The 25,145-nt window shown below is 43.3% G+C and overlaps 1 protein-coding gene across 1 annotated transcript in view; it reads right to left on the bottom strand.

Annotated features, from left to right (window-relative positions):
* Positions 1 to 24,832, bottom strand: part of UBE2D1 (ubiquitin conjugating enzyme E2 D1) — a 38,695-nt gene extending 13,863 nt beyond the window's left edge. The window contains exons 1-4 of the mRNA XM_056120744.1: positions 24,732 to 24,832; positions 3,390 to 3,453; positions 3,266 to 3,297; positions 265 to 342 (exon numbers count right to left, since the gene is read on the bottom strand). Coding sequence (XP_055976719.1) covers positions 265 to 342; positions 3,266 to 3,297; positions 3,390 to 3,453; positions 24,732 to 24,755 — 198 coding nt within the window. The 5' untranslated portion in view covers positions 24,756 to 24,832. The remainder of the gene's footprint in view (positions 1 to 264; positions 343 to 3,265; positions 3,298 to 3,389; positions 3,454 to 24,731) is intronic.
* Between the last annotated feature and the right edge of the window lie 313 nt (positions 24,833 to 25,145).

The following is a 25,145-nucleotide window of genomic DNA, read 5'->3' as shown; positions in this document are numbered from 1 at the left end:
GAAAATGGGCACTGGTGGAGGGATGGGTATTTATCATTGTATAATTGAAACCCAAGCACAAAAATTTGTAAATCTACAACTGTACCTCATGGTATTTCACTAATAAAAATTTAAAAAAAAAGAATATTCTAGATTTAGTGGTTGCACAGCCAGTTTGAACCCGGCTAACCTATTCACAGTCTTTGCCATCACCATGAAAATATCTCTGGATGGAGAGTAAAATCCCTGACATAGGAATAACATGAGTCATAAGCATAAAAATACCTTTGGTGGTTTAAAAGGATAGTCTGTCGGGAAATGTACAGTGAGAAAGAAGACTCCACCTTGATACGCGCTATCAGGCTGAAATGATAAAACATGTGCATCAGTGTTTGATTACTACAGATTTATCTTCCCCCAAATACATAAGTCCAAAAAATTTTTTTGTCATAAGTTTCACTTACTTACCTTGAAGCAGCTTTCCCTTTGCAGGAATGAAGGGTTCTCCAACAATCATGTTGCCATCACAGAATTTAGAACAAAACTAGGATACACACAATAGTGTGACGTGCGCAAACAAGTCTGAGTACAGGTTTTTCAAGATTACCATAAACTCAAGGTAGCAGTGAGAAAAGAATGAATCTCTGCAGCAGCAATCAATACAGAAAAAAGAATCGGGCTAGTTTTTACCTTCTTAATTGTGAGGCTTAAGTTTTGACGCCCTTTAAGAGGCACAAATTAAAATGAATAGAAAAAAATCAAATTATGAAAAAAATAGTTAAGAAACAATGCTATACAACCTAAACTTCAAATTTTTTCATTTTCTAGCTGTTCGTAAAACAATGTAAAAAGTAGCCTGTAGAGCCTAAAAACAAAACATTTGGTTAACCCATTTTTCATAGAATTATGACAGGAGTCAATTGCATACGAGAAATTTAAATTTGCTTATGCTTCTCTAGGGTAGTTATAAAATGTTTATGATGTTACATAAACATCATAAAGCTGGAGCGATAGCACAGCGGTAGGGCATTTGCCCTGCACGCAGCCAACATGGCCGACCCGAGTTCGATTCCTCCACCCCTCTCGGAGAGCCCGGCAAGCTACCGAGAGTATCTCGCCCGCACGGCAGAGCCTGGCAAGCTCCCCGTGACGTATTCGATACGCCAGACACAGTAACAACAAAGTCTCCGATGGAGACATTACTGGGCCCGCTCGAGCAAATCGATGAACAATGGGAGGGCCTTTACCTTTACCTATGATGTTACAAATAAAAGGTAACTAAAAAGAGAAAAAATTATTTTAATTATTTTGTTTTTAGTTTTATTTTGTTTCTTGGGCCACACAGGGTACACAGGCGTACTCCTGGCTCTGCTCTCAGGAACTGCTCATGGCATTAGTTGGAGAACCATTTGGGATTGAATCTGAGTCTGCCAAGTGCAAGGCAAGAACCCTACCTACTGGACTATCTCTTTGGTCCCTATTTTAATTACTTGATATTAACACTTGATAATGTTAAGACTATCATTGCTTCCTTCTTTAGTTTCTGCATATATGTTTGAGGACTGCTTGCATAATTATTCTTCCCATATATACGGAATGTGGAAAATATGACATTCAACAGTTATGGTCTTAGAAATTCAAATGTCATATAGAGCAGCATTTTATTTTATTAAAACAAAAAGGGGCAGAAGTAACATAATTTTGGTAACATAACTGTAACCCACTTATTACATGTGATTTCCCCATGTGAATGGTTATAATTCAGATGGCAAGGGTGGACCTATAAATGATAGTACCCAAAAGGCTCTTATTAAGTAATCAAAAAGCAAATAGAAACAACTATATTCTTCTTGGAAATTGTCTTTAAAATGTTGCATCTTACCTGTTAAAAATGACAACAACATAACTATTAGTCATTTGAGACACCAAATGGATTCCAGCTCTGATTATATATGTGTGGATGGATATATGACATGTTCTGGGGACACACCTGGCAGAGCTCAGGGTTTACTGATGGCTCTGTGCTCAGGAGTCATTCCTGGAAGTGCTCAGGGAACCCTATGTGGTGCTGGGGATCATACCTCAGTCGACTGTGGGCAAGTTAAGTGCCTTAACTCTGTACTGTCTCTCCAGTCCCTGAAAATTAAAGCTAAGACACTATAAGTGGAAATTTCACAAGTTACCGAAGCTCTTCTGGGGGAGGGCATGAGGTCCGTATAAACATGCTACTAATATACTCTCACCTAGAATGTCAATTCCAGTTATCAGTACTCATTCTTTTGCAATCAGATTTTGTTGTTGTTGCTTGCTCACAGAAAGAAAATCCTGTTCCAAAATTATAACTACCTTTTGGGTGCAGAAATGAACAACCTTAACAAAGATAATAAGGGTTACGAGAAGCTAGCCATACAATGACAGGTAATTCTAAACTGAAAAAACAAAACTAAAATTTACAAATTCATAAAGTGGCAAATATAGACCCACTGTGATTGTTTCGTCTGTTTGTTTTTGGGTTTGGGGCCACACCCAAAACTCAGGGGTTCCTCCTGGCTCTATACTCAGGGATTAATCCTGGAGAGGCTCAGGGGACAATATGGGATGCCAGGGCTGAACCCTGGTTGGCTGCATGTGAGGCCACTACCCACTACCCTATCCACTGTACCATCTCTCTGGCCTCCCACTGTGGTATTTTATCATTTTGGTTTCAGATAGGAACCATGATGACGATTTCTGCATATTACTACTTGAAAGAATTCCTTTATTAGATTAAGTAGACTTATTTCCAATTATGCTTATTTCAGAACTAAATTTTTGGTTTGTGGCTTTTGGACCAGATCTGTGGCGCTCAGATTTTCCTGGTGCTGTGCTCAGATATCACTCTGGGTGGGCCTTGGGGGACCACACCGAGTCCCACAGCAGATCCAACTTGAGTCAGCCGCCTGCAAGGAAAGTGCATTCCCTATTGTACTGTCTTTCTGCATCCTGGACAACTGGCATTTTTGTATTTAGAAAAAAGGCAATACACGGCTTGACTGCAAATTTTGGGTGTTCCATTAACATATATAACGATTAAGATCTTGACGAAGGAAAACAAACACATAGTGATCCAAGCTATTTGCAATCACCAGTGATCTAGAGCAATCATAACAAGTCCTTTAATTATATTTTGTTTCCTGAGTGATTCAGAGAACAATTCAACATTAGCCACAAACAACTGGCCAAAGGTCAAATGGCCAAGAATGAATTATGGCTGGGGGGATTTACTTCAGATATGAATCATACTTACAGGCCCCATGATAGTAGCTTGCCAATGGAACACTGAAATAAAACAAAGGAGTTTCGGAGTCATTAATCAATGTTCAAACCTATATTCAAGATGGCAAAGTCCCAGCAACAAAGCAGAAGCTTACAGTCATCTCCTACAGGTCCAGCTGAACAGTGAGCAGGTGGGTCACGTTGTAGATCACTTAACTCCTGAAGCAAAGCAAAACATCTTAAATTAACTCCTTTTCCAGTGACTCAAGCCTCATAAGCCACGAAGACACAAATGATTGATTTCATTTTGAAGCCTTTCAAAGCAATTCTATTCAACTCTGAAAACATGAAACGAACTCTTCACTTTGGTATGTGGAATATGGGGCAGCACTGTAGCACTGTCCTACCATTGTTCATCGATTTGCTTGAAGCGGGCACCAGGAATGTCTCCATTGTGAGACTTGTTACTACTGCTTTTGGCTTATCGAATATACCACGGGGAGCTTGCCAGGCTCTGCCGTGGTGCGGGATACTCTTGGTAGCTTGCCAGGCTCTCCGAGAGGGACTGAGGAATCAAACCCAGGTTGGACTCATGACAAGGCAAACACCCTGCCCGCTGTGCTATCACTCCAGTCCAGAGTACGGGGTAAGTTATTAAATTAGTCCATGTGGCCATTCTAAAACTTGAAAAAAATCAAAAGGATAACACTGTTATTTCTCTTGCATCCCTAAAGAAAAGAACTTTTTCTTTTTTGGTGAGGTGGGAGGAGTCTCACACCTGGCAGTGCTCAGGGCTTACTCCTGGCTCTGCACTCAGGAATCATTCCTGGCAGTGCTCAGGGGACCAAACGGAATGCCGGGGGCAAACCCGGCTGACCACGTGCAAAGCAAGTGCCCTACCTGACGTCCTACCTCTCTGGCCCCACAGTGTTTACTCTGGCTCTGTTTCCAGGGATCACTCTGGGAAGGCTCAGGGGACTCTGTGGAACCGGGGATCAAACTTTGGTCAGCTGCACGCAAAGCTACTTACCTGCTGTACTTTTGCTTCAGCCCCTAGAAAACTAGTTAATGAGGAACCAACATCTCCAGTTGTGATGTAAAGTTGTTAATAATGTGTATGTATATGATTTACATACATTATATATGTTGTGATCTAAAAGTTAACGATCTGCATGCCCATAAATACATATTGTTTACTAACAACCCCACCCAAACTGTATCTTATGCGGAGTAACCTGGAATCATGTCTGAATTTTCAGATCTTCAAATTCTTTTAAAATATTATGAAAAATAATAGCTATCTTGTTCTTGTATTTTTGTACCCTGATCCTACCTCCTTGATTAGTCGAATTTAAAAAAGAACCACAATATCCAACATCCAAATCCTTATAAAGGCCAGGTTCTTAAGTTTATTTAAAGCTCACTTACAGGAAAGAGACAGCTGTCAGAATATCAAGCAGACACCACTGCTTACTACTAATAATGGCACTGATGCTTTGATTTACCCATCCTAGGTTCTGTAAGAAGGTCTAAATTTCTAAAGCTCCATAGTTCAGAAATATGTAACAGAAACAATGGTGCATATATACAAAGTAACCAACAGAAAACAAAGGCACAAAATATATCCTCTTGCATCTAAAAACACATATGAAATTTGAGAAAAGCAAAGAAAAACATTTTAAATTGAAAAAATAGAGAATTCTGAGAAGTGCTAATTAGTTGAAAATATAAAACAAAAATTACAAACAAGCAAAAATCCCACTTTTTTTTGCTCTTCTTCAGAAGTCAGTCTTTAGAGAAGACATTTGTGGCTCATGTTTATTAAATCATCCCTCTGGGGTTTGGAGAGATAGTACAGGTTCCACAGTACAGGTCTCCCACGTAGTTGAAACCAGTTCAGCAACAGGCAACATGTGAAGAATTAAAGGAAAACATAAATACCAATGGTTTGGTATTTACATCTCTTTTTATTTTTTTTGCATTTTGGGTCACACCTGGTGATGCACAGGGGTTACTCCTGGCTCTGCACTCAGGAATCATTCCTGGCAGTGCTCAGGGGGCCATAGGAGATGCTGGGAATCGAACCCGGGTCGGCAGCGTGCAAGGCAAACGCCCTACCTGCTGTGCTATCACTCTAGCCCCAAGGTATTTACATCTTTAGTTCCAGATGCTTACTAAATTCTACCTCTTTCTTTCCTTTTTATTTTCTAAGAAAATATTTTCCAAAACCAGAACTTTTAGGCACTTTATTCATAGTTTCCTCCACGATACTTGGTACACAGCCTTTCAAGTAGATGCTGGTATTATTTAAGTAAGAAAATTAAGAATAATGTGATGAGCAAAACAATCTCAAATTTCAGTATTTAAAAAAATTATTAGATTTGGCAACAGGGTAAGAAATCAATTACTCCCTTATGTATCTATAGGGAGAGATAGGAGGCAAAATAAAATCTTAATAGGTTATAAAGGAGACTTGTTCAGGTCACCTTTTTTTTTGGGCAGGGATGGGGGTGCACACATAATGGTGTTCTTGGCTCAGTGGACCACACTGGGTACAGGGAATTAAATCAAGGTCAGTCATGTGCAAAGCTTGCCTGCGGTACCATCATACAGGTCCCACTTCAGGTGTCTTAGGGTGAGGCGGGAGAGATAGTACAGAGGTTAAGACACTTGGCGAGCACATGGCAGACCAGGTCTATCCCCAGCATTGCCCAAGTGATCTCTGAGCACAGACCAGGAGTAAGCCGTGAGCACTGCCAGGTTGGTCTCTAAACCAATAATAATAATAATAATAATGAGGAGAACCTGGCAGGCTACCAAGGGTGTCCTGCCTGCACAGCAGAGTCTGGCAAGCTCTCCGTGGCATATTCAATATGCCAAAAACCAGTAACAATGATGGGTCTCATTCTCCTGACCCTGAAAGAACCTCGAATGTGGCACTTTCTAAAATCTCAGCCTAGAATGAAGGAGACGTTACTGCTGCCTGGTCGAGGCTATGGATGAACAACAGGATGACAGTGACTGTGAAGAATAATAATAAAACACTGGTGTGACGTTTAAAAACATGTTGAAAACAGTTTCACTGTCACTGTCACTGTCCTCCCGTTGTTCATTGATTTGCTCGAGCGGGCCCAATAACGTCTCCATTGTGACACTTGTTACTGTGTTTGGCATCTCAAATACGTCACAGGGAGCTTGCCAGGCTTTGCCGAGCGGGTGAGACACCCTTGGTAGCTTGCCGGGCTCTCCGAGAGGGGTGGAGGAATCGAACCCGGGTCGGCCGTGTGTAAGGCAAATGCCCTACTGCTGTGCTATCGCTCCAGCCCCAAGAGTTCATCACTTCAAATTACTGAGTACTGAGAGGCTCATTAGGATGGAGTGCAAGCTCTGCAGGCAGAGGACCAAGTCTGATCACTGGCACCAAAAGGTCCCCCATCAGTCCTAAGAGGGACCCCTGAGCACCAAACCACAAGCAACCCTTGAGCGCCCCTGGTTGTGATAAAATAACAAAACAAAACTTCAATTGGTGGCCTTTTCCCCCCTCACTGATGCCAGGGACTGAACCCAGGACTTTATGTGTGTAAAAACATGTTCTCTATCACTGAGCAATATCCCTGACTTAGAGGACCCTTAACACAGCAATAATGAGAAATAAATCTCAAAAAGGCATTATTTATTAAGGTATAAGCAGACATGCTCTAGGACTGGGGAGGTAGCGCAAAGGGCTGGAGTACTTGCCTCACTGGCACAGGCCTCCAGTTTGACCCTCCACACTGCATGGTCCCCGGTGATGCCGGAACTAGCCCTCAAGGTCCACAATTTTGGCGGGTCCAAGCAGCGCTGCATCACAGGGCTCACGTATCTCCAGAAATGTGCCCCTGGACTTCTTGAACACTGCCTAGGAGGCCTCTCAAAATAATAATAAAATTGACTCACATGCCAGTCCCACTTCAATATGCCAAAACACAGTAACAACAAGTCTCACGATGGAGACGTCACCGGGCCTGCTCGAACAAATCGACGATCAATGGGAGGACAGTGGCAGTCCCACAGTTTTGATTCACAGAATATGAAGTTTACAGTGTCCAGAAGGATCCAAAGGTCATACAAAATTCATGTCAGAAATTTTTGCGTTTCCCTTAGGAGCCCTCACAATTCTAAACATCCTTACTGTTTACTTAGGACGTCACTGACCTACTTTCAAGAATTAGCTTTCGGTGGCTTTTCTGAAGGGAGTCAGGGATTGGTGCTGACCCCGTCTCAAAGTTAAGTCATCTTCCAACTGCTGGTAATCCTTGGTGCCAGGGTTGCCCAGACACAGAGCTGCAGTTTGCAGCAAGGACAAAAGTGTTTTCATCTGTCTCATTCTCAATTTAACCCACTGGGCTAATTATAGCGGAGATTTATTAAGCACTTCCATATCCTTTCTAATCAAATTATGATTTCAATTTTATACTCTCGTCCCAACTCTACCCTCCCAGTATTTTAAAGATTTAATTTAACAGTATCAGATTATGATGCTAGTAACAGTCCTTATCATTCAGGCACATTTGGTGATGGTAAAACCGGAGCATGAAATTCAAAGATACCTTATTTAAAATCAAAAACAAAAAAGACTTTATAAATTGCATTTTCAATGATAAAAGTCCTCTGATTTCTCAGAAGCATAAACGTAGGGCTGCAGAGATAGTTCACGGGGCCCAAACATAGGCTTCTCATGCTGGAGACCTGTATTTGATTCCTGGTACTGCTGGGTCTCCCAAGCAGGAATTACCCCAACCATGTCTCCAGGATCAGTACTCAAACATCATAACATGTGGTCCAAAAGCGTCCCATGGCCAAAGGGGAAAAAAAAAGCTGTATCTCTAAGAAAACACATGTACCTAAAGTCTCTCGTATCACTTTCTGAACGAGTCCATTAAAATGTAGAACACCACAGCAATGGTTTTCAATCACTGATCTGTAGTGCTGGACTCCAGGAGTAAAGGGATTGAAAACTACTGGTCTACGCTGTGGTTATTAACTACCAGGTCAAGAACTGACGACTGCCTGCCCAGATACAAAATCCACTGAAAATAAGAGCTCCACAGAGTCCTATGAATTTTCTCCTAGGACAGAACTGTGACCTAGTAAGGAACTGATATACAATATCCTGACTGACAAAAACTGCCTTCTTCTTCTCCTTCTTCTTCTTTCTGCCTGTTTGCTTGTCACTCAGGGCCGACTCCTGCCTCTATACTCAGTGAACCATATGGAGTTGCAGGAATCAAACCCAGGCTGATCCCATGCATGGCAGGCACCTTTCCTGCAGAACTATCTCTCTGGTCTCAAACTGCCTTCTGGGCCAAAATTAAACAATAAAATCTGGAACACTGCAAAGTTTTAAAAATCTGCTAGGTTCTAAAAAGCTACATTGATTTTTGTCTACTTCTTACTTTGTCCCCTTTAAACTTGCAGTTTACTACTGTACTATATTTAGTACAAATAACCCTTATTTACTAAAAGATGGATTGCCGGAGCACAGAAATAGTTAATGGCATTGTTTATATGCCTGTCATTATAGCAGCAGCACATTTCCATTCACTCCATGTACGCAATCGATGTACACCAACTCAAAGGCATGCTGCAATACCACCCCACCCCACCACACCCCCAAACACAGCTCTATAAAGTTTCATACAGAAAACTGCACATAACAGAAAAGGCGGGCTGGAGATAGCATCGGGGTGAATGGTGTTTGCCTTGCAAACAGCCAACTCAGATTTGATCCTGGCACCCCACATGGTCTTCTGGGCCCATCAGGAGTGATCCCTTAGCTTAGAGTCAAAAGTATTCCCTGAGCACTGTTGGATGTGGCCCCAAGCCAATAACATAACATCACTATCACTGTCTTCCCGTTGTTCATCGATTTGCTCGAGCGGGCCCAGTAACGTCTCCATTGGAGACTTTGTTGTTACTATGTTTGGCATATCAAATACGTCACGGGGAGCTTGCGAGGCTCTGCCATGTGGTGAGATACTCTCAGTAGCTTGCCAGGCTCTCTGAGAGGGGCGGAGGAATCGAACTCTGGTAGACCGTGTTGGCTGCGTGCAAGGCAAATGCCCTACCTGCTGAGAATATAGCATAAAATAAAATGAATAAAATAAAATGGCAAAATGGCAAAAAGAATTTTGTAAGACACAAAATTTAGCTGTCAAATAATGATACTGATTGCAAATTCATATACAGGCAGTATATGGACTGGAGCGATAGCACAGTGGGTATGGCATTTGCCTTACATGCAGCCAACATGGCTGACCCAAGTTCGACTCCTCCGCCCCTCTCGGAGAGCCCGGCAAGCTACTGAGAGTATCTCGCCCGCATGGCAAAGCCTGGCAAGCTCCCCGTGATGTATTCGATATGCCAAACACAGTAACAAGTCTCACAATGTTACTGGGCCCGCTCGAGCAAATCGATGAACAACGGGAGGACCGTGACCGTGACCGTGACTTCAGTAAATACATCATGCGTATACATGTATTTTTATAGGTATACCTTTCTACTTCCTTTTCAAGGACCTAAATCTAATTTGAAATAAACAGCTGATACAATTTCCAATTTTCTTCTCCTTTGAGATAGAGTCCACTTAAACTTAAACCTACATAGAAATCAGGCAATAAATATCATCAGTCTGGCCATATGCCCTAGACAAAAGCTGTCTGTGTCAATAAAGCGATATTTCATTCCATGTGAAAAAAAAGCAAAAGTTCAAAACACAATGTTATATATTAATAAAAGTCAGATTTCAAGATATTGCTTCTATATTCTGACAGTAGCTAAAAAACACTGAGTCCACAAAATGTTTGTACCTAATGGATTTATGTAGCCTTATATAGTAAAGCACTTCTATTTGAGTTTGGTTTTCTGTAACAAACTAGACACAAAGAGAAGTACTGAAAGGTCTGAAACTGAATTTGAAATTGGCACAGATGGCATGTTTATAACACCCCCACAATATGCTGAGTGTTCTCCATAAAACCAACCTAGACACAGTCCCTGCCTCTAGGGGACTTAAAATCTAAAAGTGGATGAGGCAGTCTAATTCAAAGAAAGTAAACAAATAAAAGGAAACAAAGAAGGGAATGTAAGAGAAGAAGTCTGCATTAATCTCGCAGCTCCCAAAAGGGGAACAGTCCGATGTGTAGCAGAGAATGAAAGCTAGCAAGTCAGAGCAGCCTTATTTGCCAGCCGAGCTAACATGACACCATGCAGTAAATATTCTCTAAAAAATTATGCTGACCAGACTGAAACCGCTTTGTTGTTCTCCAGCTCCAACATTCAGAAAGTCTGCATCTCCATAAGAGATATAATATATACTCCACTGGGTGTGTGGATAGGACATTAAACAGCCTGGGTATGGGGAGTGATTTACAGCCTCAAATTTAAATCACTGGGTCCAAAGCAAACGAAGGCATTATTTAAAACAGCCTTGGCTCCACAGGCAACTAATTAATGCTACACAACCATTTTTACCTCAAAACTCCTAAAATAAGTCTCTAATTCTTAGTGGATTGCACTTTTTTATGTCTCTAAAGGGATATATGAGCTATATTTAACTTATCTGTAAATAAATATTTCATGGCCTTACAGTTCAAACTCTGATCTTCTTGACCAGTTGACTAGAGCTATTTCCAATAGTGAAATGTTAAGCAACTGTCAGAAATGTTTCTGAATACAGGACCTCTGTAAGCCTTGCAATAAAGAACATCTTTATTTTAAACCATGTAGTGTCAACTTTTAAAAGCCTGATAATACTCAATTTGTTAAGAGACAGAAACCAAACCAACTTCAACAAACTTGCTCTGACTGCGTCATGGCTCTTTGGGTCAGGGATGTCTGTTTATTAAAATAAGCAATTAAAACAATTACTGTTAGAATAATTCGGACAGATAATGATTAACGTAAGGTCAAATAGTCACACCAAAATTCTGCACAAAAGGAAGAAGACGAGTGCAAGTACTGCTGCTACTGACTTGGCCAGAGTCTATTCATGGAATCTGAGCTTTACAGACCACAACTTAGAGTAACATTTGAGGTCAGGATTAGACACGTTTCCTTAAACCCTCAGATCGATACCACTTTCTTCCAGTGCTCCTGATGCCAACCAGGATGATTTTCTGTTCCCCAAAATACTCTCTCGTCTCCAGTTCAAAACAGTTTCTTTCTAAATGGAGATGCTCGGTGTCTAAAATGTCCTGCCTTGCAAGCGTGAGACACAAAACTGCCACTCTCATGCAGTAAGCGCAGTACTGGCAGCTCTGCTGTATGGGACCTCGGGTGCCCTGGCAGAGGGTGCCATCTCTGGCACTGCAGCCAAGTGTGTGTCAACACTGCAACAAAAGGCATAAAAATCACCGGTGAGCCCAACTAAAGCAGTGCAACCCCCCGCAGCAAAGCAAATGTGTCAGCACCACAACCAAAATGTGCAATTCCTGGTGAGCACCGTGAAGCAGCACTGTAGGACTTACTGCCTGGCCCCCGAGACGTTTCAAGCACAGAAGAGGATGGAATTAAGTGAATGACTTTTGCTCACTTCCCTTTCCACAGATTACCTTCAGAAGAATCACACACAAATATGTATTAGACAAATCCAACATATTTCAGCAGAAATGAAATTTGTGTCTATTTTATGAAGTCTTGCAGCAAAAATGTACTCACTCCTTCTAACAACTCAGATGGAAATTTTAGAATCACCACCTAATTCGATTTTCCCTCCATGCCCTTTTCCTCTGCCACATGAATCAGTACCAGGTTGCTCCTATTCTCCTTCAATCAAAATTCCTCCCAATAAATGATTTGGGGAGTAGGCCAACCATACAGAAAAATACGTGCAAAGAGCAGAAAAGCCTGGGAAAAGTTAGAGGAGAGCCACTGCAGCATAAGGGTGACAGCTGGGAGACACGCTTAAATATTTGGGCAGACTGGGGTACGGGTAGCAGGAGAAGAGTTCTGGAGAGACGAACGGAGTGGGGCTTTTCAAACCTTTTTCCACTTGGGACCCCTCCTCAACCTGCGACGTTTTCACATGATCTCATTCATAAGTAAAAAAAAAATAAAGGCCCTCCCGTTGTTCATCGATTTGCTCGAGCGGGCCCAGTAACGTCTCCATTGGAGACTTTGTTGTTACTGTGTCTGGCATATCGAATACTCTCGGTAGCTTGCCGGGCTCTCCGAGAGGGCCGGAGGAATCGAACTCGGGTCGACCTTGTTGGCTGCGTGCAAGGCAAACGCCCTACCGCTGTGCTATCGCTCCAGCCCCCCCATTCATAAGCATATGAAACAGGTATACAAATATATACAGAATAATAAATCAGCCACGCACTGATAATAAATCCTAAATACTCATTTCTATAGCACAGCGTTTGCCTTGCCCGTGGGCAACCCGGGTTTGATTGCCAGCATCCCAAATGGCCCCCCGAGCATCGCCAGGAGCAATTTCTGAGTGCATGAACCAGGAGTAACCCCTGTGCATCGCTGGGTGTGACCCAAGAAGAAAAAAAAAAAGAAAAGAAAAATAGTCATTTCTAAATGACCCCACTTTCAGTCAGTTAAAGCTCCCATAACTAGGACCTAGTCCACTGAGTCCTTGAGACTTTTCTTGAAGGGCCCGTGTGGGAAAGCATAGATGAGTCAGTCCAACTCAAGAAGGCCACATGCCCCTCTTTTTAATTGTCCTTGTCCAGTACCCCTAGACATTCTCTGAATTACAATGAACAAGTGCAATGACATCTTAAACCGTTAGTATCCCTACTAATACGCACTAGTCAAAATAACCTTCCAAAGAAAGTCACACCTTTTCTATGGTTTTCCTTACCCTCTAATCTTTTTATTAAAGGTTTAAAAATCCTGGGGCTAGAGCAATAGCACAGCAGGTAGGGCATTTCCTTGCACGCAGCCAACCTGGGTTCAAATCCCAGCATCCCATATGGTCTCCTGAGTACCGCCAGGAGTAATTCCTGTGTGCAGAGCCAGGAGTAACCCCTGTGCATCACCGGGTCTGACCCAAAACCCAAAAAGAAAAAAAAAGATTTAAAAATCCTCCAATGGCTTACCAGACCTTCCAGGACCTCTTTGTTAGCTTTGTATCTTCAACCACTTTCTTTTATTGATCTATACACAAGTGTTAATGTTTTTCAAGTCCTCCTCAAAATACTATACTGCCTCTGGTCTTTGAACGCCATTTATACCGAAGACTTGTCATTACCTCCCACCCCCTTCCCTCTCTAGCTCCCTCCCTCAATGACTTCAACTTCTTTACTTTCACTTCAAATCTCATCCTAATCATTATTTCCTTAACGAAATTTCTCCTGAATCCTTCCAAGGGCAATTGCTGTATCTCCACAGTACTCTCTGCCTCCCTTTCCATGGCATGCATCAAACTAATCATTACGAAGAGAACACAATGCTGGGACTGGAGTGATAATACCGAGAGCAGGCAGCTTGCTCTTGCACATGGCCTATCCAGGTTGGATCCCAGCGTCCCATCTGGTCCCCGGAGCACTGCCAGGAGCAATTCCTGACTGCAGAGCCAGGAGTAACCCTGCAGCATCGCTGGGTATGATCCAATCCCCGTCTCTTCCCCACACCCCCAAGAAGTTCAGTATCTTCCTCAAGCTTCTGTCTTCAGTACATGCTTCTCAGCCTGGACCCTCAAGTTCCAACACAATATCAACTTTTATGGCCCACGCTTCCCAAAAGTAGAATTCTTACTTCCTTCCCAAGTACGTTACATAGTTCCTAGTATCTTTAGCTCCAGTTTCTTCCTGGCTTCCCTAAGCCTTTAAAAACTGCCACCCAGCTTGGGTCAGGGATGCGGCCCAAGCGGAGCACACACTTGGCCGCTGTGGGGACTGCGAGCACCGCACACCTGCTGGGGCACTGCCGGAGTGGCCCCTCTTCTTCTTTTCTGATCCGCTACTCAGGCGTATGGATCATTCCCATCTTCCCTACAGATTTCCTGCCACCCTACTCCCCTGATTTTCCCACAAGTTAATCTGGTGTCTTATTCAAATATGTTGCATTTCCCCATAAAACTTTCTTAAGTCTACCAAGTCAACATGATACGTTTCTTTGTTGTTGCTGTTGCCGTTGTTGTTTTTGAACCACACCTGGCTGTGCTCAGGGATCACTTCTCGAAGGCTCAGAGAACCACATTTGACCAGACCCTGGCTGGTGGTATGCAAGACAAGCAGTCTATCCACACTATATTATTGCTCTGGCCCCCAGCATGGTACTTTTCTTATCATTTTCATTTTAAATGTCTGAACTAACACTGGTTATACCGGACATTTCTATAGATCTGCACTTTTTATTTGCCTTGTATATGAATGGTGTTCCATAAATTCACTAACATGAATCTAAAAAACATACTGTATATAAGGCAACAATAAAAAACAATTGTCTAAACATGTGAGTAAACAACTTGTATTTTTTTATGTGTCAAATTTTTTATTAGAGTCCATAAAAATCAGATGTTTCATCTTGCATGTTCCAAAATGTACTCTGATTTCAAAAACCTGTGATCGTGGTAAACAACTTTTAATGTACAAAAGACACCTGCAAAACTGATGAAAGCTAAATGAAATTAGATAAACATGCTATGCTACCAGTGCAATAAAGATGTATCTTATTTGCATCAGAGATAATTGCACTTTAATCAAAGAAAATACATCTTTAGGGGTTTGTTAAACTAATATATTAGGATGCTAACATTTCAGTTCTAACATCTCAACATAAATAGAACCTTTTTTTGAGTTGAGGGTTCACACCCAGCCATTCTCAGAGTTTACTTCTGGCTATGCACTCAAGGATCACCCCTGGCAAGGCTCAGGGAGACCATATGACACACCAGGGATCAAACCCATAAGGCTAGAAAGACAGGACAGTGGGTAGGACACTTACCTGGCACACAGCTGACCTGGGTTAGATCACTGGCATCCCATATGGTCCCCCAAGCCCCACCAGGAGTGATCCCTGCACCAGAGCCAAAGGTAAGTCCTGAGCACTGCTGGGTATGGCCCAAAACAAAGCAAAACAAAAAAACCACCATCAACCTCATGCAAGGCAAGAGACCTGCCCATTCTATTATCTCTACAGCCCCACTGTAAATGCAATCTTTTTGTTTTGTTTTGGGGCCACATCCAGCGGTACTCAGGGCTTACTCCTAGCTCTGTGCTCATGGACCACTTCAGGCAAACTCTGGAGACCTTACAGAGCGCTGGGGATCAAATCCATCTCAGCCAGGTGTAAGGCAAATGCCCCATCAGCTTCCCAAAAGCAGAGTATCACTCCAGCCCCAGTCAACAGAACCTTAATTAATTCAAGCTTTACCTGGTAGGATGCAGTGTCACTGCTCCATATTTATGTGAGCTTTTCCTGTTTGCTAAACAAAGTGCAAATAAAATCATTTAGGTTTTCTTATAATTATAAGTCCTTCCTGAACCAGAGAAATCATCTAATTTAACCCATTGAGTTTCCAGATAAATGAAAGAATCAATTTCTTAGCCAAGGTCACAACGTTAAAAATAGGACAAGGGCGCAGGCTACCTGACTTCCACTCCGGCACTCTTCCCAAGCCAAGCAAATCTCACCACAGGACTGTACTAATGAGAGCATATTATTTTCAGCCTTGGAGCCAACGGTGCTGGAGTACTGAATTAATTTCATTTGCACATTTTCAGCGGTGTTCAAGAAAAACAAAAGTGTGATGAGTGAAGGAATGAAAAGGAATTCTTTTCAGCTTTTCCCAGGAGCCTTAATTCTGAATACTACTTCAGAAGCTTTGAAGAGACTATGTTCAAAGACACTCTGAGAAGCAAGAAAAGCATAATAGAAAATTGTATACAACTATTCACAAGATAGAAAAGAATTTTGACACATAATGGAACAAGTTTCAGAGAGCATTTTAAATGCTACATTATCAAAAGTTACTATTTATTTCTTAGTAACCAAGAAAGATATTTCAGGAAAAAAAAACAACAACCTGAGCAACCTACTTCTTAAAATCTACTTAACATACAAACAAACCTGGCTATGTTCTACAAATATTTGTTATTACTTCTTAACAGCCTTTTGTTACATTTTGTTACTTCTTACAGTTTTTTGTTACAAACACTTAATAGTAGCACAGAGTAGGCACTTAAGTATTCACATATAAATTAATCTCTCAGTATCACCACTACTTTTGAATACTATAGCTGTACATTAGCAACGAAAATACTGCTATCTGTAGTAGAAAACAACGAGCACAAGTAGCTTGTATGTATTTCTTGGAAACAGAAATGTTTCCAAGGCTAGACCATTGTACTTTATGTATATATCTACATATATGTGAATGCTTGTACACATTTAAGTTCATTCATTCTCTCTTCATATGTGTGTTTGTGTGTATACATATATATATGTGCATTTTGACAATATTGACTTTGCCTCTGGTTCTTATGTCACGGAAAAATTATTTTCAAACTTTCCTTACTGCAATAAAAAACATTTTGGATAACAACCTATTAAAAGATGTATATATAAAATATATGTAGAAATATAATAGAAGTTTCAATAAGCAATATCCCTATTACACTCATAGGTATTTTCTATTTCTTTTTGCTATTGTTTGGGACCACGAAGAGTGATCCTTGGAAGATAGAGCCAGGACTGAGCCCTTAGCCCAAAGTCCAAAAGAAAAAGAAGGAAAGAAAAGGTAGCTGTGATTGTGATCCACTAAATTTACTTGTCAACCCTTTTCTAGAGGCTTACAAAAGTTTAAGACAGTGGTAAGGCATAAGACCTTCATTTGGCATTCATTCCATAGAAATAACCTAAGCTCAACAGACACCAACCAGAAACTGGCAAAATGAAGCCAAGAAATTATTAAATAAGGTTTATACAACCGAAAGGATTTTATTACTGTGTAAGTGAAAAAATACAGACTCATTATTCTATTCTGGAACCCCACAGAAGTCTCAAAAATTTAAAAAGAATCAGGGTCAGAGAGAGAGGATGGCAGGTAAGCTGCTTGCTTTGCAACTGGCCAACACAGCTTCAATACTGGCATCCCATAAGGTACCCAAGCACTGTCAGGAGTGATTCCTGAGTGTGAAGCCGGGAGTAACCCCTGAACATCACTGGGAATGGCCCCAAAACTAATACATAAATAATTTTTGTATAGTTGAAAAAGAACCAAATAATAATACAAGTTCTCTGATCATTATGGAGTTAAAAATCAGTGGCAAAGCTATTAGTAAAATACCAAATATTAAGGAAATAAAACTTTTAAATAATGAAGGGTAAAGAGCCAGTATGACTATCCAGCAGGCAGGCCTCTCACACAGCCCAGCCAGGTTTATATGGGGGATTTTCAATCCTCCGAGACCTCCAGGAGTGATTCCTAAGTATGGAGCCCGCCCTGTGCACTGCCATCTGGCCCCAAAAGAAACAAAACAAAATAATCCAGGGTGAAAGAAGAAAACAAAAGGAAATCTTAAAAATATTGTTACCAAAATGAAAATACAGCATATTAAAGTTCAGGAACCGCAAAAATACAGGCCAGAATTTTACTGGTTTAGAGAAGAACAATGAGCAGAGACCCTTCATCAGATCTGTGTAAGGCAGGTAGCCCTAGAGTGAGAGAAGGTAGATTACAACCACTGGGGAAGAAACCAACCTCCCACTTGTCCAGCTGGACAGGCCTTCCTCCACCCGAGAGGAAACGAGGACTCTAACGGAATGCCGCTGAGGAAAGGAGAGGAGAGACACAACAGAAGACTAGGAACGGCGCACAGTGAGGGAAACGCCAGAAAGAGGCAAGACACCAAGCTGAGAGCGTGATGATGCGGGCCAGCGGACGGGGGCTGCAGAAGGGTCCAGAAGCCTCTTCTCGAAGCTAAGAATGAGGGGCTGGAGCGATAGCACAGCGGGGAAAGCGGTTGCCTTGCACGCGCCCGACCCGGGTTCAATTCCCAGCATCCCTATGGTCCCCCGAGCACCGCCAGGAGTAACCCCTGAGCGTCTCCAGGTGTGACCCAAAAAAGCAAAAATAAATTTTAATTAAAAAAATAAAATAAAGGGGCTGGAGCAATAGCACAGCGGGTAGGGCGTTTGCCTTGCACGTGCCCGACCGGGTCTGATTCCCAGCATCCCATATGGTCCCCTGAGCACCGCCAGGAGTAATTCCTGAGTGCAAAGCCAGGAGTAACCCCTGAGCATCGCTGGGTGTGACCCAAAAAGCAAAAATAAATCAATAAAAAAAATAAAATAAACTAAGAACGACTTCTGGAATACAGCCGCCTGTTATGACGATCTACTGTGTCTCATTGAACCTTCATAGAGTACTCTATGTTCACTGAGTCTGGTGAGGCAATCAGCTTCTAAGAGGCAATCAAGGTGGTGGCCAGAAACAGAACCTGTCGTTCCTTCAAACAAGCGTCCGCAGGTGGGTAGAGGGCCGGTCACCACCTACTCCCCTTTCCTGCAACCCCGGGCGGCGTCGTGCCCGGGTTTACTCGGTTTGATTTCAGCATTTCACAGGGGTAGAGGACGAAGGCCAAGTTATTTCAAGACCTGTTTTTAAGGAAACGTAGTATCAGTTCGCCCACTGTTCAGGAAAAGACGGGGCTGATACACTGCCGATGATCACTACCTCGGCGCTACAGCAAGGATTCAGCCTATTACTTGGATGGGTGTCCCCATCAAGCTTGTTTTCTAGGTGCACTTGGGGAAAACTTCTTCTCAAAGTAAAACTATGACATAAAGTACTCTTGACAGAAAATTTATGATACATTTCATTTTTCTAAATTCTTTTGGAGGATAAAATTTTTTAAGTGATGGAACAAAAATGAACAAACTTATTTTACTCATTTGCCATGGCAAACACTCCAGTGTACACTACTTCAAAGCAGAGATTTACAGTATATAATCAACATACTGAGAGATGAGTCAGTGAAAATGATTAAATATGCCAAGGTCTTAATTATAATATTACTTTACATTTGTATAAACATTCCGGTTTGCAAAGTACTTACATCCATAAACTTATCTGACCCCCTTATGTCTTTCAATTTAAGTTCAGCATACATTAAATGTGAGTACATCTGGATAAGAGAATCCAAAGTAGTTAAGAATATGGAATCTGGAGCCAGAGAGACAGTACAGGGGTTAAGGTGCTTGTCTCGTACACTACCAAGTCTGGGTCCATCCCCAACACTACACGGGCATTCCCATCTTCCCACATGCACACTGTCACTACTTCTAGATGTGATTCTTGAGCACAGAGCCAGAAATAACTCCTGAGCACTGCTGGTATGGCAAGGAAGGAAGGAAGGAAGGAAGGAAGGAAGGAAGGAAGGAAGGAAGGAAGGAATGAATCTGGGGCAGAGATATAGCTGAATAAGCTAGACCACATGTTTTGCATGTAGGAGACCCGAGTTTGATCTCTAGAACCACACAGAGCACTGTCAGGGACCTGAGCACTGAATCAAAAGTAGACTTTGTGCATTGCCAGTTATGAGCCAAAAACCAAAACCAGAAAATTATACATAATGTGATAGATAGATAGATAGATAGATAGATAGATAGATTTTCTTTCCCTGAGTCAGAGAGAGAGCTCCGAGGACTGGAGCCCAAACCTCGCATACTGGAGCTCCAGGCTAGATCCCTGGTGCCACACAATCTACTGAACACTGATGGGGGTTAAACCCACCCCTCGAAAACGAAATCATCCAGAGTCTGAGGCCAACTGTGGTCTGAAATCCTAAAACTATCCTTTTCTAGATACCTGACAGACTCGATTCTGCATGTATCACTCAACATTTCTGTGCTTCAGATTCATCATCTATAAAATGGGGATAATATTACTGTCTACTTTTTTGGTCTACTAAGGATAAGTCAGTGAATACATGTCAAGCGCTTAGAATAGTGTTTAACAAAGGGCAACAACTATTTATTACACATACTGGTCACAGCGGGCTGGAGCGATAGCACAGCGGGTAGGGCGTCTGCCTTGCATGCAGCCGACCTGGGTTCGATTTGTCTGCCCCTCTCAGAGAGTCTTTCAAACTACGGAGAGTTATCTCGCCCGCACAGCAAAGCCTGGAAAGCTACCTGTGACATATTCGATATGCCAAAAACAGTAATAACAAGTCTCACAATTTGTTGTGAGACGTTATTGGTGTCTGCTCGAGCATACTGATGAACAACGGGAGGACAGTGCTACAGTACATACCGGTCACAGTTGTTAGGTTAATACTGGTCACAGTATTATTGTACAGATAAGGATATAAGCTACTAAGTCACAGAGTCAAAATTCAAATCCAGACCCTCTTCTCCCCTAAGGGCTGGGTATTTTTTAAAGCATTCTAAGGCTTACCAGACAGTTTGAACAGTTTCATATAAGATTTCACAAATAAATAAATGTAGTATCTCAAAACATTTATAAATTCACACTTGAATCTATACTTATACATTTTTTGTACTTTTTGAGGGGCTACTGCTCCATTTTAAGTTAAACTGATTATACCAAATCAAATGGTTCACTTTGAGAACAGAATTTTAATGAATAGTTACCTATGTTGCTATGTCTGTAAAAACAAACTCTTGTTTAGTTCATCAAAAGATACCTAAAACAAGCACACAGCCAAATCACACCAGGTTGATATGATGAGCATTACTTTAATTTCTTTTTGAATGATAAAGAGTCTAGAAAGAAATATACTAAGATGATGATAATAAATATTTTCATTTTTCTTTCAATGTTTAAAACAGTATGTAAAGTACTGTTTCATCATTTAAAAAATAATTTTAAAATTCATAAGATTGAAAATAGCATTGATAGAAGAAACATTTTGAATTCTAGAAAACAACAAATGCCCAGCTAAAAAACCACCCTATTTTACTCTATTTTTTCAGACTCTGTTCAATTTCTTTTTTTTCTCCTTTACTGATTTAGGTGACTGTGATAACATCCTCCACTGTATCTAAAAATAGAGCAGTGGTGTGTAAATTTATAAGCTGAAATGCAAAACTACACTGAATGTTGAAATTAGAGTATTAAATCATTTAGGATACTCAAATGCACTTTTTTAAAGCTCAGTAATCTACAATATGCTTTCCATATATTTCAATTCAACCGTTTTTACTCTTTTCACTGAACTAAATTCATGTGATTATCATGATCAATTCAGCATCCTCAAATAGGCGAAATCACCCACAAAAAAATTAACTTGGACAAAGCACTCTTTCACCCCAGGTCATAGGTTTCACCTTTGAGTAATGAGGAGAGTTGCTCATCAGTGATGTTCAATCTTCTTTCTATAGCATCCCCTGTGAGGAACTCAGTTTGCAGCAAGGGAGAGGTCTGAACTGTCCCACAAGTGAGTGACTGTGATACACTAACCTAGCGCAATCCCTGCCTTCATTCCCCTTCCTACTCTTGCCGAGTTCTCTGAGATTATGCAGTGATAGATTTTGCCCACTTTACATAGAGCAAAAGCATAACCCAAAGACTAAGATATCTGACAATCCAGCTTAAATACACTTTTTAAAAGTTTCAACGTTAATATATTTCTTAATTTGCTGGAATATGCAAGATTCAAGTAACAATCTGTGTACCTGTCTGTGATGTCAAAGAGAGCTTTGTAACTGTTCAAAGAGCAAACTGCATACCTTGTCTGAAATTGACTTCTCACTAAAGAGACTGGCAAAAAAAGGAGAAAATTGGGGAATCAACCAAAGTAACCTCAGATAGTTTAAGGGAGGTTTTACTCATCTGATTAATAAAAGATGATTTGTACACACCAACTTTTCTAATAATAGAGAAAAGACTGGGGGCTGGAGCAATAGCACAGCGGGTAGGGCGTTTGCCTTGCACGCGGCCAACCCGGGTTCAATTCCCCGCATCCCATATGGTCCCCTGAGCACCGCCAGGGGTAATTCCTGAGTGCAGAGCCAGGAGTAACCCCTGTGCATCGCCAGGTGTGACCCAAAAAGTAAAAAAAAAGGAAAAAAGACTAAGATTGCTACACAAAGACGTAATGTTGAGTGATTCCCAATTTTTTTTCAAAAAATTCAATTTATTACAGACCTGATATCAATTTCCTGTAAGGCCAGGGGTGTATTTCAGTGGTAGAACATGTCTCACACACACACACACACACACACACACACACACACACACACATATATATATATATATATATATATATATCTGGCTTAAATCCCTGGCACCCCACCAAAAGAAAAGAAAAAAATCAATTCTATATATGTGGCTCTTTTTCCCACTCTCCAAACACTATTATTATAAACTAATAAGAATAATCCCTACTGAAAATGAGGTTTGGGCATATGCCATATTAACAAATACACTGACTCAGAATAGTGACTGACAACTGACAGTCCATTGTAGCATTTAAGCAGAGCCTATTTTCTCTAAATGTCTACTTTCTATACATAAATTCTATACCATTTCAGAGTCACAGTATGTACAAATAAGCCTTATGAAAAAAATTCTCATAAGTGGGAAAAAAACATTTTTAAAACTTCCTTGAAAAATGCATGCGTTTAATTCAAATATAAGTCAATATTCTGTCATTAATAAAAATAAAAGGTATGGCAAAGATGTTAAATAGGGTATCAAAATAAGGCGTGTCTAAAAGGAAAATATATAATTGCATGATCTTCATAACCATGACTTCATAATTAATCAATAACTGCTGATAGCCATGCTTTTTACAGTGACAGAACCCTTCAGCAATACACAAAAATGATATGCAGGTTAAGCATTTGAACCAAAAGAAAAATAAGTGTCTGGGTCTAAAAGCTGCTGTCCTCTGTACCAGAAGAAGCCACCAGAGGCAAGCGAGAATACAATGTAACATGGCTATCTCAGCTCTATCGATTCACCGCTGAAAAAGTCGATAAAATTCTTAGCCAGGGTCCAGAGTTAGAATAGCAGGTAGGAGCTTGCTTTGTACATGGCCAACACGGGTTCGATCCCCAGTACTATGTGTGGTTCCCACAGCACTGCCTGGAATGATCGCTGAGCAGAAAATGAGTCAGGAGTAGTCCTAAGCACATCGGGTGTGACAAAAACAAAAAACAAATTATCTGCCAGCATTATTGGGAGGAATGAGGGTTTTGGGCACAGGCCTAGCCGTGCTAAAACCTAATTCCTGGTTCTGTGCTCGGGGATCACCCCCTTTCAGTGCTCAGGGGCCATCTAGGATGCTCGGGTTGGAACCAGGTCGACCCCTGCAGCATCTTACTTGCTTGCTACGCTGTCTCCTCAGACCCTCAGGATCAGTTTTTTGGCGTGAAATCGGTTTTGAAAACATGTTGTCCATTGTTGGCTTTAACTTGAAGACTTTCTCTCCATTGAAAAAAAAAGGACAAAAAACTCCCAGTGTGTCCAATATGAAATGTCAGTGAAGTAACCCAAACTACAATGTCAGTAACAGGCCCAGCAAGAGAAATCAAAGCGGACAGAAAGAAAATGCCCCTAGCCCAACTTCGCAAGCCGTTGGCTTTTCGACCAGCAGCAAGCGTGTGGTGCGAGAGAAGCCAGGGCCTGGCGGGGCCGGACGAGCAGAGACGGAGCATCCACATGGAGCGGGACCGGGCAGAGACCGAGCTGGACCGGACGGAGACCTAGTACCTGCACACCCCCCTGCGGCCAGGGGACCTGCACACCCCCCAGCGGACCGAGTGCCTGCACACCCCCCTCCGGGACAGGAACCCGCACACCCCCCTGTGGTCCGGGAACCTGCACACCCCCCTGCGGACTAGGGACCTGCACACCCCCTGCGGCCGGGAACCTGCATACCCCCCTGTGGCCGGGGACCTGCACCCCCTCTTGCCGGGCTCCTGCGCCGAGGCGAGCGATGCGCCTGGGGCCGCTCCCACCCGGCCTCAAACTTCACGTCCAAGTTCGCTGTGCGAGGGGTGGGCGGGGTGGCGGGGAGGGGGCCAGGGAGCCCGCCTGGCTTGAGCCGCCGCGAATCGCAGCCAGGAGGTCACCCTGCGTGTCAGGGACCATGTTCTCCTTCCAGGGATGTGACCTCAGGCGGCAGCAGCCGAGGCACCGAAATAGCCGGGGTGGGGGAAGGTTCGCCCCGGCGACCTGGCGCGACGGGCTTCGGCGGCCCGGTTCGGCCCGGTGGGCAGGAGCCCGGGCTCGGCGGCGGCGGCGGCGGCGGGAGGGGGCTGCGGACCCCCGCGCCTCGCCCCGGAGCCCCGGCGCGGGGAGGACGCGGCGCGACGGCGCCCCGGGGGCGCGGGGGTCCCGGCCCGGCCCGCCCCTGCCCGGCGCGGGGTCCCCCCCCCACCCGGCACCTGCCCGGGCCCCCACCTGCCCAGCCGCCCCCCGGCGGCCGCGCCCGGGCCCGCCCCGCCCCCGCCCTTCCCGGCGCTGCCCCAGACCCCGCGCGCTGGGGGCGGCCCGGGGAACCCCACCCGCCCGGCCCCGCGCTCACTTTCTGGATCCGCTTCAGCGCCATGGGGCGGCGGGGACGCGGGGGGACGCGGCGGGCACAGGCGGGCACAGGCGGCGGCGGGTCGCGCGGCCCGAGGGGGGCCCGGGGGCTCGGGCGCGGGTGGTCGGGGGTGCCCGAGCGCGGGTGCGCGGGGTGTGCGGGCGGGGACGCCGGCGAGACTCTTTTGTTTCCGCTTTTGCTTCTGGGAAGGAGCCTGCGCCCTCCCCGCCGCGCCCCGCCCGCCTGGCACACTGGGAAGTGTAGTCCCTGCTCCTCGCCCCGCCCGGCCGGGAGCCCACGGGTGACCGCCTGGTCCCCGCTCCTCAGCCTCCCGCCCGGCCGGGGGGGTCCACGGGTGACCTCCTAATCCCCGCTCCTCGCCCCGCCCGGCTGGGGGGCCACGGGTGACCGCCT

The sequence above is a fragment of the Sorex fumeus genome, unplaced genomic scaffold (genome assembly GCF_029834395.1).
Source record: "Sorex fumeus unplaced genomic scaffold, SorFum_2.1 ptg000043l, whole genome shotgun sequence".
Classification (NCBI taxonomy): domain Eukaryota; kingdom Metazoa; phylum Chordata; class Mammalia; order Eulipotyphla; family Soricidae; genus Sorex; species Sorex fumeus.
The sequence above is the reverse complement of the archived record's forward strand: the minus strand, read 5'-3'. Positions and strand labels throughout refer to the sequence as shown.